General features: G+C 46.5%; 1 protein-coding gene across 1 annotated transcript in view; it reads right to left on the bottom strand.

The window, feature by feature from the left end:
• LOC127583543 (caspase-6-like) overlaps window positions 1-16029 on the bottom strand; it is a 32399-nt gene extending 16370 nt beyond the window's left edge. Inside the window, exon 1 of the mRNA XM_052039639.1 lies at window positions 15893-16029. Within this exon, the coding sequence (XP_051895599.1) occupies window positions 15893-15911 (19 nt within the window). The 5' untranslated portion in view covers window positions 15912-16029. The remainder of the gene's footprint in view (window positions 1-15892) is intronic.
• Window positions 16030-16687: the final 658 nt, after the last annotated feature.

Here is a 16687-nt window from a genome sequence, read left to right as displayed (position 1 = left end):
GCTGAACCTCAATCTCCTAAGAAAGTAAAGACATCGGCACACTTTCTTTGTGATTGCATCTATGTGCACAGCCCAGGACCAGTCATCTGATACATTAACGCCCAGAAAATTAAAGCTGTTGATTTGCTCCACCGCCAATCCACCATGTAACTCTTTATGTACAATTAAAAATTAACTAATTCACTATGTATTTTGTCTGTGTCCCACATAATTTTGTACACCTTAATTAGCTCTCTCATTAGCTTTCTCTGCTCCTGGTAGCAGCAAGGATACTGAGGAGCAGATTTTGGAAAGGTGCAAGAATAACAGGGTTGTTATCGTGGGAGACTTCAACTTCCCAAATATTCATTGGCACCTGCTTAGTACCCAAGGTTTAGACGGGGCAGAGTTTGTTAAGTGTGTCCAGGACAGATTTCTGTCACAGCATGTTGACAGGCCAACTAGAGGAAATGCCATATTAGATGTAGTATTAGGTAACGAACCGGGTCAGGTGACAGATCTATCAGTGGGTGAGCATTTGGGGGACAGTGACCACTGCTCCCTAACCTTTAGCATTGTCATGGACAAGAATAGGAGCAAAGAGGACAGGAAGATATTTAATTGGGGAATGTCAAATTATAAAGCTATAAGGCTAGAACTTGCGAGTGTAAACTGGGATGACATTTTTGAAGGGAAATGTACTATGAAGATGTGGTCATTGTTCAGGGATCTCTTGCAGGATGTTAGGGATAAATTTGTCCTGGTGAGGCAGAGAATGAATGACAGGGTGAAGGAACCATGGGTGACAAGAGAGGTGGAACATCTAGTTAGGAGGAAGAAGGCAACATAATGTGTAGGCAGCAAGGATCAGATAGGGCTCATGAGGAATATAGGGTAGCAAGGAAGGAACTCAAGAAAGGGCTGAGGAGAGCAAGAAGGGGACATGAAAAGGCCTTAGCGAGTCAGGTTAAGGAAAATCCAAAGACATTTTTCACTTACGTGAAGAGCAGAAGGATGACGAGAGTAAAGGTAGGACTGATTAGAGACAAAGGTGGGAAGATGTGCCTGGAAGCCGTGGAAGTGGGTGAGGTCCTCAATGAATACTTCTCTTCAGTATTCACCAAGGAGAGGTGCCTTGATGATGCTGAGGACAGTGTTGGTAAGGTTAATGTTCTAGAGCATGTTGATATCAAGAGAGAGGATGTGTTGGAGCTGTTAGAAAATAAGTCCCCAGGGTCTGACGGAATATTCCCCAGGCTGCTCTGTGAGGTGAGGGAGGAGATTGCTGAACCATTAGCTAGGATCTTCGAGCCCTCGTTGTCCACCGGAATGGTACCGGAGGATTGGAGGGCGGCAAATGCTGTCCCCATATTCAAAAAAGGTAGTAGGGACAGTCCAGGGAATTATAGACTAGTGAGCCTTATGTCTGTGGTGGGCAAGCTGTTGGAAAGGATTCTCAGAGATAGGATCAGTGGGCATTTAGAGAATCATGGTCTGATCAGGGACAGCCAGTATGGCTTTGTGAAGGGCAGATCATGTCTCACAAGCCTGATAGGGTTCTTTGAGGAGGTAACCAGGCAGATTGATGAGGACAGTGCAGTAGATGTGGTCTACATGGATTTTAGTAAGGTGTTTGGCAAGGTTCCATATGGTAGGCTTCTTCAGAAGGTCAGAGGGCATGGGATCCAGGGAGGCTTGGCCCTGTGGATTCAGAATTGGCTTGCCTATAGAAAGCAGAGGGTTGTGGTGGAGAGAGTGCATTCAGATTGGAGGGCTGTGACTAGTGGTGTCCCACAAGGATCGGTTCTGGGACCTCTGCTTTTCGTGATATTTATTAATGACTTGGATGAAGGGGTAGAAGGGTGCAGACGACACAAAGATTGGTGGTGTTGTGGATAGTGTGGAGGACTGTCGAAGCTCGCAGAGGGATATTGATAGGATGCAGAGCTGGGCTGACAAGTGGCAGATGGAGTTCAATCTGGAGAAGTGTGAGGTGGTACACTTTGGAAGGACCAACTCCAAGGCAGAGCAATGGCAGGATTCTGGGTAGTGTGGAGGAGCAGAGGGATCTGGGGGTTCATATCCACAGATCCCTGAAAGTTGCCTCACAGGTGGATAGGGTAGTTAAAAAAGCATATGGGATGTTAGCATTTATAAGTTGTGGGACTGAGTTTAGGAGCCACGAGGTAATGATGCAGCTCTACAAAACTCTGGTTAGACCACACTTAGAGTACTGTGTCCAGTTCTGGTCACCTCATTATAAAGGATGTGAAAGCGTTGGAAAGGGTGCAGAGGAGATTTACCAGGATGCTGCCTGGTTTAGAGAGTATGGATTATGAGGAGAGACTAAAGGAGCTAGGGCTTTACTCTTTGGAGAGGCGAGACATGATAGAGGTGTACAAAATATTAAGAGGAATAGAGTAGACAGCCAGCACCTCTTTCCCAGGGCACCAATGCTCAATACAAAAGGGTATGGCTTTAAAGTAATCGGTGGGAAGTTCAAGGGAGATATCAGAGGAAGGTTATTTTACCCAGAGAGTGGTTGGGACATGGAATGCACTGCCTGGGGTGGTGGTGGAGGCAGGTACATTGGTCAAATTCAAGAGATTGTTACATAAGCATATGGAGGAATTTAAAATAGAGGGATATGGGGGGAGGTAGAGGTTAGATAGTCTTAGGCGAGGTTTAAAGGTCAGCACAACATTGTGGGCCGAAGGGCCTGTATTGCGGTGTACTGTTCTATGAAAACGAAGCCAACCTATCCAGTCTCTCCTCATTCTATCTCTGACAACATCCTGGTGAACTTATTCAGCTCCTTCTCCAGTGCAATCATATCCTTCCTATGATGTGGTGACCATAACTGCATACAGTCTTCCATCTGTTGCCTAGCAAATAATTTATACATTGGTACCGTAACCCCAAAATTCTTATATTCCCTGACCCAGCTAATGAAGTATTCCTTATGCCTTCTTATTCACCCATGCTGCTGCCTTAAGGTATCCTTGTGCATGTACAAAATCACTCTGTCCCTCAGTACTTTTAGTACAAGAAACTACAACTCTAATTACACTAAAACAGAATAATCCTGTTACAAAATCATAACAATGTTACTTGAATTCAAAGTGAACTGCATGTTATATTGTATGGCTCTAGCATTCTGTGACTTAAATAGCATAAACTCATTAATAATTTTAAAAACAGCATGGAGACAAGTGACTGCAAATGCTGGAATCTGGAGCAAAATATAAACTGCTGCAGGGTCTTGGCCCTAAACGCTAACCATCCCTTTGCCTCCATAAATGCTGTTTGACCTGCTCTTTTCTTCCAGTAGTCTATTTTTTGTTTAAAAACGTGCTAGATAAGATCTGATGAAAGGTCATCAAACTGAAACACTGACTGTTTCTTTCACCATAGATGCTGTCCGATCTGTTGAATATTTCCAACATTTTCTTGTTTTATTTAGGCTGGATAAATTAACTCTTTTCAGTTTCCAACAAGAAGCTTTGTACACCAACATCTCAGATAACATCAATTTAAAAATATCAGTGAATTATCAATTTAACTGCATATTTGAACACCCAGTGTACGGTGCTACCTCCACCTCCAAAATAAATCTTCAGTGATTAACTCAGATAATTTTAACTTTAGTTTTCATCCAGATTCTTTGTGGTTCTCGTTCTTTGGCCTCAAATTTTGCCAGTCCTTAATTCAACTCACTTTACTAAATTAATTGTTGAATCATGCACTTACTACATTACAAATAGCAGTCAATAGCTTTAGAAAACCAGAAATGATACCAAATAGCTGGCAGGTCAAGAACAAAAAGAGGCTCCAAATATAACACTTAACAACCAAATAACTGCATTCTATAACAGAGAAAGACTTATTTGCAGTGTAGCTGGCAGTGCCGAAGTAAAAGTGATATAAATAGATTAATCACATGGTTTCATTATAGACAAATGTGAGGTCATCCATTTTGTAACTAAAAAAAACTTTTCCAAATGTTGAAAACTAGAAGCAAAACTGTACAGAGTGCAGCCTCACCAACAACTTGTACAACTGCAACATAACGTCCCAGCTCCTATACTCAGTATCCTGACTGATGAAGGCCAGTGGGCCAAAAGCCTTTTTCAGTACCCTACCTGTGACGCTGCTATGCACTTGTACTCCTCGGTCCCTCTGTTCCATTACACTCCCTGCTGCCCTACCTTTCATGATACAAGTTGTGTTTATACACAGCACTTTACAGTCAATGAAGTACTTTTGAAATTAATTCACAGTTGTAAAGTGCAAAAAAAACCCACACTAGCCAATTTGTGAATAGCAAGCTCCCACAGAACAATCTAATAAAAACAAGATGGTCTTTGCTTAGGTATAAATATTGGCCAGGGCATCTGGTTAACTCCAGTGCCATGGAATATTTTTATGTCACCTGGTTTAATAATTCATCTGACAGAGCAGCACTGTTTTATCACTGCACTGGAGTGCAAGCCTAGATTTCTATGTTTAGGTCTCCGGAATAGAACTTGAACCGGTCTCAGAGCCAGAGTCATACAGCATAGAAACAGGCCCTTTGGTCCATCATATCCATCCTGACCATTTTGCCCGCCTACACTAATCCTATTAGGACTGTATGCTCCTACGCCTTGCCTATTTAAAGGTCTAAAAGCTTTTAAACATGGTAATTGTATCTGATTCCACCACCCCCTTTGGCAGAGTGTTCCAGATATCAACCACTCTTAAAACTTCACCCTAAAGTCCCCTTTAAATCTCCTACTTCTCACCTTAAAACTATGCCTTCTTGTTTTTGACACCCCTACCATAAGAAAAAGAGTTTGACTATCTACCCTATCTATGCCTCTTAGAATCATATACACTTCTTTCAGGTCACCCCTCAGCCTGCTTCACTCTCCCCAGAACTGAAGTCCTCTAATCAAAGCAACCTCTTGGTGAGTCTCCTCTGCACTCTTTCCAGCACAATCACAATCTTTCCTGTAGTGTGGCGAGCAGAACTGCACACAATACTTCAAACACAGCCTAACTTGTGTTTTGTAAAATTGCAACATAACTTCCCAATTTATATTCTATGACCTCTGATGGCAAGCAATCCATATGCCTTCTTCAACACCCTATCCACCTGTGTTGCCACTTTCAGGGAATTATGGACTTGGATCCCCAAGTCTCTCTGTTCATCAACATTCCTTAGTGCCCTATCGTTTACTGTATATGCCCTACCCCCAATTTGACTTCCCAAAATGCATCACCTTGCAGTTGTCAGGATTAAATTCCATCCGTTACTACTCTGTCCAACTTCCTATCTGACCTATATCCTGTTGTAGCATTAGATAACCTTTCTTGCTACCTACACCACCAATTTTTGTGTCATCCGCAAACTTATTAATCATTCCTCTTACATTCATATCTAAGTCGTTTCTATATATTACAAACAGCTAGGACAAAAGGTCCTAGTACCGATCCCCGCAGTACACTACTTGTCATAGACTTCCAATCAGAAAACCACCTTTCCACCACTACTCTCTACCTTCTATTACAAAACCCAAGTTTGGATCCAATTACCCAGCTCACTTTGGATCCCATGTGCCTTAACCTTTTGGACCAGCCTGTCATGCAGGACCTAGTCAAATGCCTTACTAAAGTCCATACAGACAACTGCTACCACCCTGCCTTCATCAATCTCCTTGGTTACTTCCTTAAAAAAAATTCAAGTTGGTGAGACAAGATTTGCCCCTCACAAAGCCATGCTGACTGTCCCTCATCAGTCTCTATCCTTCCCAATGAACATAAATCCTGCTCCTTAGAATATTCTCTAATTGATGTACAGCTCACAGGCCTGTGGTTACCTGTCTTATCCATGCTGCCTTCTTAAACAAAGGAAAAACATTAGCTATCCTCCAGTGCTCCCGTGGCAAACACTGATGCAAGAATTTCCTCCTGGGCCCTAGCAATCTCCTCCCTTGTTTTCCATTGCACAGTAAATAGATCTCCTTTGACCCTACAGAAAATGGTTTTAAGATTACAATAAAACTGATCATCTGGCACGCTAAGGACTTTGGTGCTGTCAGACCAGATTTTGCAGATATTTCTATTTCCCAGACACGTCATTTCTATTAATACTGTAGCAGCCAGACCCACAGGACTTGAACTGCCATTGGTGGCCGCGGGCGCATGCGCGGGAGTGCGACGCCGATTAACCGCGGTGTGGGCCTTCTGGCAGGGACCGCACGTCACGTCCGCCAGAGAGGTTCTTGGTTACTTTAGCGGAGCGCATGCGCTTTGAGTCAGTAAAGTGTGCTCCAGTCCAGCCTCTGTGTTTCTGCGTTTTCTTTCCTAACACGTGCTGCGTAGGGCTACATTTGGTGACCCCGACACTCTCAGATGGCATCTGGAACCCGCGACATGAATCCCAATGACTCGCACAACGCAGTCTCGCTCAAGCTCCCGACCTTCTGGGCTGCTCAGCTCCATGTTTGGTTGAGCAGGCTGAGGCCCAGTTCAGCATCAGAGGCATTACAGCCGATGCCACGTGGTACTACTACATGGTCAGCGCACTCGACCAGGACATGGCAGCACGGATCATCGACTTCCGGCACCATCCACCTATGGAAGACAGGTACATTAAAATCAAGGCACTCGTCCTCCGCACTTTTGGACTCTCCCGCTGCAAACGAGCCGCGCGGCTCCTGCGCGTGGACGGCCTGGGCGACCGCAAGCCATCTGAGCTGATGGACGACATGCTGGCACTCATAGATGGCCATAAACCCCTGCCTCCTTTTTGAGCAGCTGTTCCTCGAGCAACCGCCAGAGGACATTTGCCTCCTCCTCACTGGTGAAGATTTGAGCCGACCCACGCAGCCTCGCGGCCAGGGTGGACATTTTGTGGCAGAAGTAAGCAGCGGGGAGCAGCTTCCATCTGCCTAACCACGACCGCGCAGCCTAAGGCCAAGACCCCACAACCGAAACCGTCGAGACCCACGGGGGACAGATGAGGGTTCAGACCAATGTGTTTTTTACCATCAGAGGTGGGGGTCAAACGCACACCGCTGCCGTCCCAACCGTGTGCCTTCCCGGGAAATGCCAGGGCCGGCCATCGCTAGTGGCTTCGACGGCTGGCCATCGCGACAGCCTCCTGTTCCTCTGGAACCGACACCTCCGGGCGACGTTTCCTGGTGGACACCGGGGCCGGGATCAGCGTCCTTCCCCTCCTCAAACACGGACACCCGTACCGCGGCCCCAGGCCCCAACCTCACCCGCCGCGAACGGCACCGCCATCCGGACGGTACGGCTCGCGTACCATTCTGCTGCGTTTCGGCCCCAGCTGTTTTACTTGGACGGTAGCAGCAGTGTCACGGCCATTACTAGGGGCGGATTTCCTACTGGCCAACCGCCCTTCTGATCGACCTGAAAGGCCAGCATTTGGTCCACGCCGAGACTCTCCAAACCTTCCAGCTCGGGGAAGCCCCAATTCCCGGCCCTTCACCTGGACTCCGTCACGCTCTCGGGTGATGAGTTTGCCAGGGGTGCTGGCAGATTTTCCCTCCATCATCACCCCATAGTTCTCCACTACCGGTCCCAAGCACGGCGTACAGCACCACATTCCCACACAAGGACCACTGCTGCACGCCCGGGCCCGCAGGCTGCCACTCAACAAGCTTTGCCTCGCCAAGGAGGAGTTCCGGAAAATGGAGGAGATGGGGATCATCCACCGCTCGGACAGTCCTTGGGCATCGCTGCTGCACATGGTGCCCAAGTCCGCAGGAGGTTGGAGGCCCTGCGGGGACTACAGGAGACTTAACGATGTCACAACCGCCAACAGATATCCGGTACCCCACATCCAGGACTTCACGGCCAACCTCCACTGGGCGACCATCTTTTCAAAAATCGACCTGGTCCAAGGCTATCATCAGATCCCCGTACACCCTGACGATGTGCCCAAGAGAGCCCTCATCACCCCTTTTGGGCTGTTTGAATTCCTGAAGATGCCCTTCGGCCTCAAGAACGCTGCTCAGACTTTCCAGAGGCTAATGGACTCAGTTGGGCGAGGCCTGGATTTCATTTTCATCTACCTAGATGACATCCTGGTGGCCAGCAAGTCACGCAAGGAGCACGTGGCACATTTGCGCCAGCTCTGCCAGCGCCTGAGTGACCACAGACTGGCTATCAACCCGGCAAAGTGCCAGTTTGGGCTGCCGGAAATAGACTTCTTGGGCCACAGGGTCAACCAGCATGGAGCCGCCCCTCTTCCAGACAAAGTTCAGGCCATCCGCCAGTTTCCCAACCCAGCACGGTCAAGGGGCCTGCAAGAGTTCATGGGGATAGTGAATTTCTACCACCAGTTCATGCCGGCAGCAGTGCGCATCATGAAACCCGGTTCGGTCTGATGGCCTGGCAAGGCCAAGGAGGTGGAATGGGACACGGAGTCCACGGAAGCCTTCGAGCAGACCAAAGAGGCATTGGCGGCGGTGGCGGCCCTCCTAGTACAACCCGAGAGTCTATGTACCCACGGAGCTCACAGTTGATGCTTCCGACACAGCGGTCGGCAGAGTCCTGGAGCAGCTCGTTGAGAGCCAGTGGCGACCGCTCGCCTTTTTCAGCTGACACCTGTGAGCGCCGGAGGTGAGGTACAGCGCTTTCGACAGGAAGTTGCTAGCGCTCTACCTGGCTATTCGGCACTTCCAGTATTTCCTCTAAGGACGGGATTTCACCGCGTATACGGACCACAAGCCCCTCACCTTCGCCCCTCACAAAGGTATCGGACCCATGGTCGGCTCGGCAGCAGAGGCACCTCTCATTTATCTCAGAGGTTCACCACCGACATCCGCCACATCGCAGGGAAGAACAATGTAGTCGCCAACACACTGTCTCATCCCCACATCCACTCAGTGACCACCTCAGCCCCAGGGGTTGACTACATGGCACTGGCGCAGGCACAACAAGCGGACACCGAGATCCCGGCCTATCGCACCGCCGTTTCAGGACTCCGGCTGGAGGACGCCCCCCATCAGCCCTACAGCGGTTCAGCTCCTGTGCGACACATCAACTGGCAGACCTCAGCCCGTGGTACCAACAGCATGGAGGCGGCGGGTATTTGACACGCTACACAGCCTGGCCCACCCATCCATCCATCAAATTGGTCTCAGACAAATTCGTCTGGCACGGTCTGCGCAAGGAGGTCGGACACTGGGCCAGGACCTGCATACACTGCCAGACCGCCAAAGTCCAGCGGCACGTGAAGGCTCCCCTCCAACAGTTCCAACCGACGATTCGGCAGGCTTCAGCACCAGCCACATGGACATCGTTTGGCCCCCCTGCCCGTCTCCCGGGGCGCCAGGTATATCTTCACCATGGTTGACAGGTTCACCAGATGGCCAGAGGCCATGACGCTAGCAGACACGTCCACAGAGTCCTGTGCCAGGATGCTCATCGCAAACTGGATCACCAGGTTCGGACTTTCCAGCGGACATCACCCTCCGACAAGAAGGGGCCACAGTTCACGTCAGGGTGTGGACGCAGCATGGCACAGCTCCTGGGCACCCGTTACACCACACCATGGCGTACCACCCACCGGCCAACAGTTTGGTCGAGCGTTTCCACAGGCACCTCAAGTCAGCCCTGCTGGCGCTCCTCAGAGGGCCCAACTGGACAGATGAGCTCCCCTGGGTTTTTACTGGGCATCCGCACGGCCCCAAGGAGGACCTGGGCACCTCCTCGGCAGAGTAGTCTCCGGCACCACCCCCCCACCCCCGCGACGGTCCCGGGCCAGTTCGTGCCGGGGGCCCAAGGTCCAGAGGGTCGCCGGCAGAAGTGCTGACGGAAGCTGAGGGACAAGGTGGGGAGCCAGGCACCAGTTCCAACCTCCAGACTGATTTTGTTCCTAGGGATCTCAGGGACTGTGTAGTATGTTTTCATTCACAGGGGCATGCACAAGTCCCCTCTGCAGAGGCCGTATGAAGGACCCTCTCAAGATGATCCAGCACAACGGACCTACGTGTGTGGAAGTGGGGGGGCCGCAAGAGACCTTCACAGTGGACTGCCTCAAAACTGGCGCATTTTGAACATTTGGACAGCCCGTGAAGGTGCCCTCACTGCGCCGGCGGGGCAGGCCACCACGGTGGACACACAAACTGGGATCCCACGCCCCCTGATGGGCGATTCTGGGGGGGGGGGGGGGGGGGCGGGTGGGGTGTAGCGGCCTAGACCCGCAGGACTCGAACCGCCATCGGCGGCTGCGGGCGCATGCTGCGGAGCACAACGCGGACTAACCGCGGGGCGGGCCCTTCCAGCAGGGACCACGCATCATGTCCGCCGGAGACACTATCGGTTACTTTAGCGGAGCGCACGCGCTTTGTTCGAGTCAGCAAAGTGTGTTCCAGTCCAGCCTCCGTGTTTTCTGCGTTTTCTTTCCTGCCACGCGCCGCATACGGCTACAATACCTCAACACATTTTAAATAGACTTTTCTCCCACCACCAAATGTTACACAGTATTATAATAAACTGTGTAACCAGGTAAGTTTAAATAGAAACATGGGAACTGGGCTCCGGAGAGTGGGAAGGGAGCATAGGAAACATTACCTGGTGAGCCAAATGCTGAATTATTGGGATATTTGAATCAGATGGTAGATTATCAGAGGAGTTTTACTGTTACCACCTTCAAGATTTATCTTCATAATACTCAAAAAACAAAATACTGCAGGTAGTGAAAGTCTGAAATAGAAACAGAAAATACTGGAAACAATCAGCAGGTCAGGCAGCATCCAAGGAGAAAGAAACAGAGTTAAGTTTCAAGTCAATAACTTCTCATTGTTTTAATGAAACTTTTACTCCTTGTAACATACAAATGCAACTGAGAAAGCAAAAGTAGATGTGTTAACATCCAATGGTAAAGTTCAATGTAATTATCAGTGCTGTTGAAGAAAACCAATGTTTTATAGATTGATTTAGCTCTTAATTGCTGGTGATTCGACAACTACTTTATCAACAGTTGAGATTTATGTTCATATCCTTCGAAGTAACAACATTACAGCACTAATGAAGTACTAAGTGCACTTTGTTATTGGAGATGCACACATCTAGGAAAATGCAGTGTTTCATTATACTCCCAGTGCTGAGCGTAAAAGGCCTTAAGGGGTCAGACAAGTTTCTGTAGCAGAATAATCAGTCTCTGGTCTACTCTTGTAATTAAGGACATTAGTGATCTTTCCTTAAACTTGTTCTTAGGAAATTCCACAATGGTATTGTGGAACATATGATGATGCAACATCCATCATCAAAGATCCCCACCATCCAGGCCTTGCCTTCTTCTTGCAGCTTCCATTGGGCAGGAGGTACAGAAGCCTGAAGTCCCACACCACCAGGTTCAAGAACAGCTACTTCCCTTCAACCATTCGGTTTTTGAACCAACCGGCAAACCCTAATCATTAAAGTTCAGCACCACTATGACCACTTTTGAACTAAAATGGACTTTTTTTTTCTAATTGTGTTCTTTCTTATAAAAATTGTGCATAATTTATGTTTAATTTATGTTTTTCTTGTGAATGCTGCTTATATGATGCTATGTGCCTGTGATGCTGCTGTAAGTTTTTCATTGCACCTGTATATACAGTACATGCACTGATGCACATGACAATAAACCTCAACTTGACTTTGGTACAAATGGATACTATGTACAAAACATGGATAAAATTTTGCTCCAGAGTACAAATTAGATGCCATATTCGTCTTCATTTAGTCATTATAAAATTTTCCTCAACCTCAAACATAGCAGAGAGAATGGCAAATTTGGTGAATGAACTTGTTGGATCTGCTATGGGGTTAATGTTTTGCCTTGAAGAGAAAGTGAACAAATTATATGAAAATAATTGCAATTCACTTGCTACTTTAACAATCTTGGGCATCTGACATTACTTACTAGATAAGATCAAACCTCTGCCCCTCTTAGGGCTTTCCGATGAATCATAATAACATACATTGTTTTGGAAAGAAGTGATTACCAGCAGATGTGGTGTTTTGGGACTTTCAGACAGCCTTCAGCAGAACTGAAAGGAGGATCTAGGAGCTCTTTTACAGGAATTACCGATAATTAATATCCAGGTACACCAAGTAATTAGGAAGGCAAATGATATATTTTCCTTTTGTGCAAGATGACTTTAATACATGAGACACCTTGATTCAATTATTTAAGGCCCTGTTGAGACCCCATCTAGGGCAGTGTATATAGATCTGGTCTCCCCATCTAACAAAGGATATACTTGTGATAGAAAAGATACAGCAATTTATCAGATTCATTTCTAGGACAGCAGGGTTTGACTTACGAGAAGAGATTAAGCAGACTATGCATATGCTTAACTTGAGAAGATGAAGCAGTGATCTCATTGAAATAAACAAAATTTCTGCAGGGCTTGAATGATGTTTCCCCTGGCTGTGGTTTCTAGAACCAGAAGTCATAATCTCAGGTAAGGTGTCAGCTATTCAGGACTGAAATAAAAAGAAATTTCTTCAACCGGTATTTCTTCAGCCTGTGGGTAGTGAACCTTTGGAATTCTCTACTCAAGAGACCTTTGGGAACTAAGACACAAAGTATATTTATGACATATCCTTTTAATTTTAGATTACTAGGGGAATCAAGAGATATGTGGCCAGTGCAGGAAAGTGGCAGAACTGAAAGATTAGCCAGAATCTTAATGAATGGCATTGAATGCATGAGGCACCAAAAAGCCTCCTCCTGCTTCTATTTCTTATGTTTTTAAAGACTAAATGTACTGATCAGCTGGTAAATTGGGCAGGGCAATGGTAGATGGAAGTAATCCTGATAAGTGATGCTTTTTTTTTGGGGGGGGTGTCAAAGGGGGTCAAATAAGGATAGGACATACGCAATGAAAGCTTAGGCAGTATAATGCAAGTCTTTTTTTCTCCAATGAAGAGATTGAATTTATGTAATAGCACATGAACTAATACTAAGTAGTAATAACGTTATTCCAATAATAGGGAAGTATTTCCATAAAAACAAACAACATGAAACAATTTCACTCTGATTATTGTCATGCCCAAACTCAGGCCTATATTTCTAAATAATTTCTCAACATTTATCCTACTTAAAATCTTCTACTTATTTTTTCTGAAAAATTAAGATTTCAAATGATTCACCTCAACTTGATCTGTGTCCTATCTTGCCGAATCTGAATGGTGGTGGAAAGTTTACAAAACTGTATCTACATTGGCTAAAAACCTCAAAGAGAAGACAGTTTTGAGCCAAATTCATAAACTTGCTTTACTAAAGTGGATGCACTGGGTCATTTTTACACACTATAACAAATCTGTATCTGACAATCTGACTTGTTAGTCCCATAACCTGATAGAATCCAAATGAGTAAAATATCTCTGACTGATGAGGGTCCTGCAGTACACGTGGTCTCAAAAGGTTAGGGCCCAAGGCAATGAGGCAAACTGGATCCAAAATCGGCTCGCCAATAGAAGACAAAAGGTGACGGGAGAGGGTTGTTTTTAATGCCTGGATGCCTGTTATTAGTGGTGTTCCTCAGGGATCGGTCCTGGGACCTTCACTGTTCGTAGTACATGAGAATGATTTGGATGTGGATGTAGGAGGCATGAAGTTTGCAGATGACACAGAAATTGACAGGAGTCACAGATAATGTGGAGGATAGTCTTCAGGCTATAGTGTGATATCGATGTGTTGGTGAAATGGTATGATAAATGGCAGATGGAGTTCAATCCAGATGCTTTCCTGTGTTTCCAGAAAGCATTCCTTTTGAGCTTGCTCCCTGTGAATTCCTGCTCTGTATTGCCTGATCCTCTCCCAAGGGCTCCTGTTACTGTTAGAAATACCCTAGGATCATTTGTTGTACTAGCTGTGTAGTTGCAATTAAAACTTACCAATGCACAATTACTGCAGATTTGAAATGTGCCAAATCATAAAATATCCAAACTGCAAATTCACAAAGAGTAAATATAAAGATACTAACAATAATAACTTATTGCACTCACTCTCTGCTTTCCTCAATTTTTGCTTCCTCTTTATTTCTGTTGCTTCCTTCATGTCCTTTTTAGTACTGCTACTTTGCTTTTGTTGTAGGCTTTCATCATTCCAGCAGAGAGCCATGGAGCACAGAAACAGACCCTTTGGTCCACTGCAACGACCTTCAAGCAGCCATCCACACCAATTCCCTTTTTTCATCTTACATCCCTATTCATCTACCTCTCCACCCCATAATTCTCCTACCAGCCACCAATATTACAGCAATTCACATCAACAAATTAACCCATCAACCCATTGTGTCTTTGACCTGCAGAGGAAACCCAAGTATTCAGGGGAAATCCATGCAGTCATGGAGATCATGCAAACGCCACACAGATGGCACCCAAGGCCAGGATGGAACCAAGGTCTCTGTAACCGGTAACCGCTTTGCCACTGTGCTACTCCCTTGGTTGCATCAAATTCTAGTGCAAACTGTGCCACTTTTCTCATTTCTAATCCATATTCACCCATACCCTTCCCCCTCTGCCTTTACTTTGCAGCACTTATATACACTCTTCCCCTTTCTTTTGTGCATTTACGGTTGCCAACCTTCCATGATTGTCCTGGTGTCCTGAAACAGTTGGGATTAATCCACCAGACATTACTGTGAGCTACCTAGGAGAGAAAATCATGGGGCCATTAAAACTCTTGTTCACCCTTTAACAGTTTGATTAATGTACGGAAAAAAATTTAGAGAGGAGGGAAAAGCAGTTTGACAAGATGAGAAAGTTAACAGCACACTTTCCTGCATGTCATAACATAACTCATATCTATCATTAGCACTCCTGCCTCTCCATTTATTGCCAATTCACTCTATAATCCTTTTATCAGCTATAATGCATGTACTGATTTGTAGTATACACTTATTTCAATAATGACTATTCACTATCTTTCCTATGTTATCAGCACTTAAATAACTTTTGAAACAAAATCTCATCAAGGCCAATAAGACTGGAAATACTGATAAAACATATCAATACAACAGCATAGCAGGAGCAATACTTGTATCTTGACCTGGAACTGTTGTAACAGGACACGTTCCAGTGCATTGTACCCAATAAACAAAATAAAATAGATTCATTTGCCTCCTCTGCTCTCAACCTAAATTAATTCAGATATTCAAAGCAACTTAATAAATATTGGAGCAGAGAGGTGGTCAACTACTGTCAAGTTCTAGAAATCTAATTTTATATAAATATTCACTTATAAATCAAGCTAACAATCAATCATCAATCCAATAGGGTACACGACTGATCTATCCACATTTGTGGACACTTGCACCCAAATGGTCAGCATATTATTAATTTGCCCCACGGAGGGCCGACGTTTTGGTGCCTCAAATTTCCAGTACTTGTAATATTTGTCTTCGATTGGAGTTACAGCCCTAATAGACAAGCACATTCCTCGTTACCCTAAGAGGCGGGTTATGGGAGAGTGCTGCGGATTATATGGGAAGGATTTCAAAGCTTGTTCAGTAAGGATGCAATTGATACCCAGGTCAGAAGGGTGGCAAGACCTGGAGAAGCATTTGAAGATCTTTATCTGATCAGGGCCAGGTAATGTTCCTCAGCCTCCGCCTGCTAATGCTCCTTGCCACAGTGGAGGGCGGGGTACCTCGTCGGACTACCTCCTGGGTTGTTCCAAAAAAAAGAACTCAGCCGGTCAAGCAACATCTGTGGAGGCGAAGGTACGGTTGACGTTTCAGGTCGAGATCCTGCAATCATATTGCTGTAAAAGTAAGCTCAATCACATTTCAAGGCTGAGTAACCCGACCCGAGTCACGGCCAGAGAGCTGCTGCCACCTTGTCCAGTGAACACATTCACCCCAGCCCTGCGCCCGGCCGGTTTCACCCTCCTCATTACCTCTGGCGATATCTGCCATTCGTCGCAACGTTCGGGCTGCAACACTTTCGCGGCTGCCCTGAACCTTTTTTCTCCCAAACTCTTACAGCGCGGCCTCGACCTTTGTCTTTCGGCAGCAACCACTTCCTGGATACCAAGCAGCTCCCCTCCCCACCCCACCCCACCTGCTGCCGCGCTACCCCGCCCCTCCCCTCGGGCGCTGATTGGCCCGTGGGCTGTCAGTCACAGCCCGGGACGCCTCAACTCGCAGCCCGAATACTGTGTTGATGTTAACGTGGGGGACATTTGCGGAGGGTGGCTGAATGGACATTTCACTGGCGGTGCGCTGTTGAGTTGTTGCACAGTGTGATCTATAATTTGCAGAAGCCGAGGTTGCATTTTCGCCTGCCTCCTTGTACGCATGTCGTCAGCACGCTAGTTAACCCTAACCCACGCTCACCATTCCTAATCCGGTTAAAATCTGCACCAAACTACATCTTTCTCTCTATTTCCAATTGTTCCCAAAGCTGTTTAGAATCTCATAAAATTGAAAAGTAGTGGCCGATATCAAAGTGCCTACCACATGAGCCAGCCTTCATTTCCTGTTCGACGTTGAGTGCAGTGGGGTTTCATGCTGGGAGGAGATCCTTGTCGAGGGTCGTCCCATACAATTAGGGAATAAAGGAGATTGTTCTCGGAGAGACCCTGACTGTTGAAAGATTATATGTCTGGTGAAAGACTCCCTTTGGTCTGCCCAAAACTTGATGGCCTTCCAGTGAAAGGAGCTGTCCACAATCTAATATTACAGACTGACAC

Source organism: Pristis pectinata, chromosome 2, assembly GCF_009764475.1.
Source record: "Pristis pectinata isolate sPriPec2 chromosome 2, sPriPec2.1.pri, whole genome shotgun sequence".
Taxonomy (NCBI): Eukaryota; Metazoa; Chordata; class Chondrichthyes; order Rhinopristiformes; family Pristidae; genus Pristis; species Pristis pectinata.
Note: the sequence above shows the minus strand (reverse complement) of the source record. Positions and strands in the feature narration are given on the sequence as shown.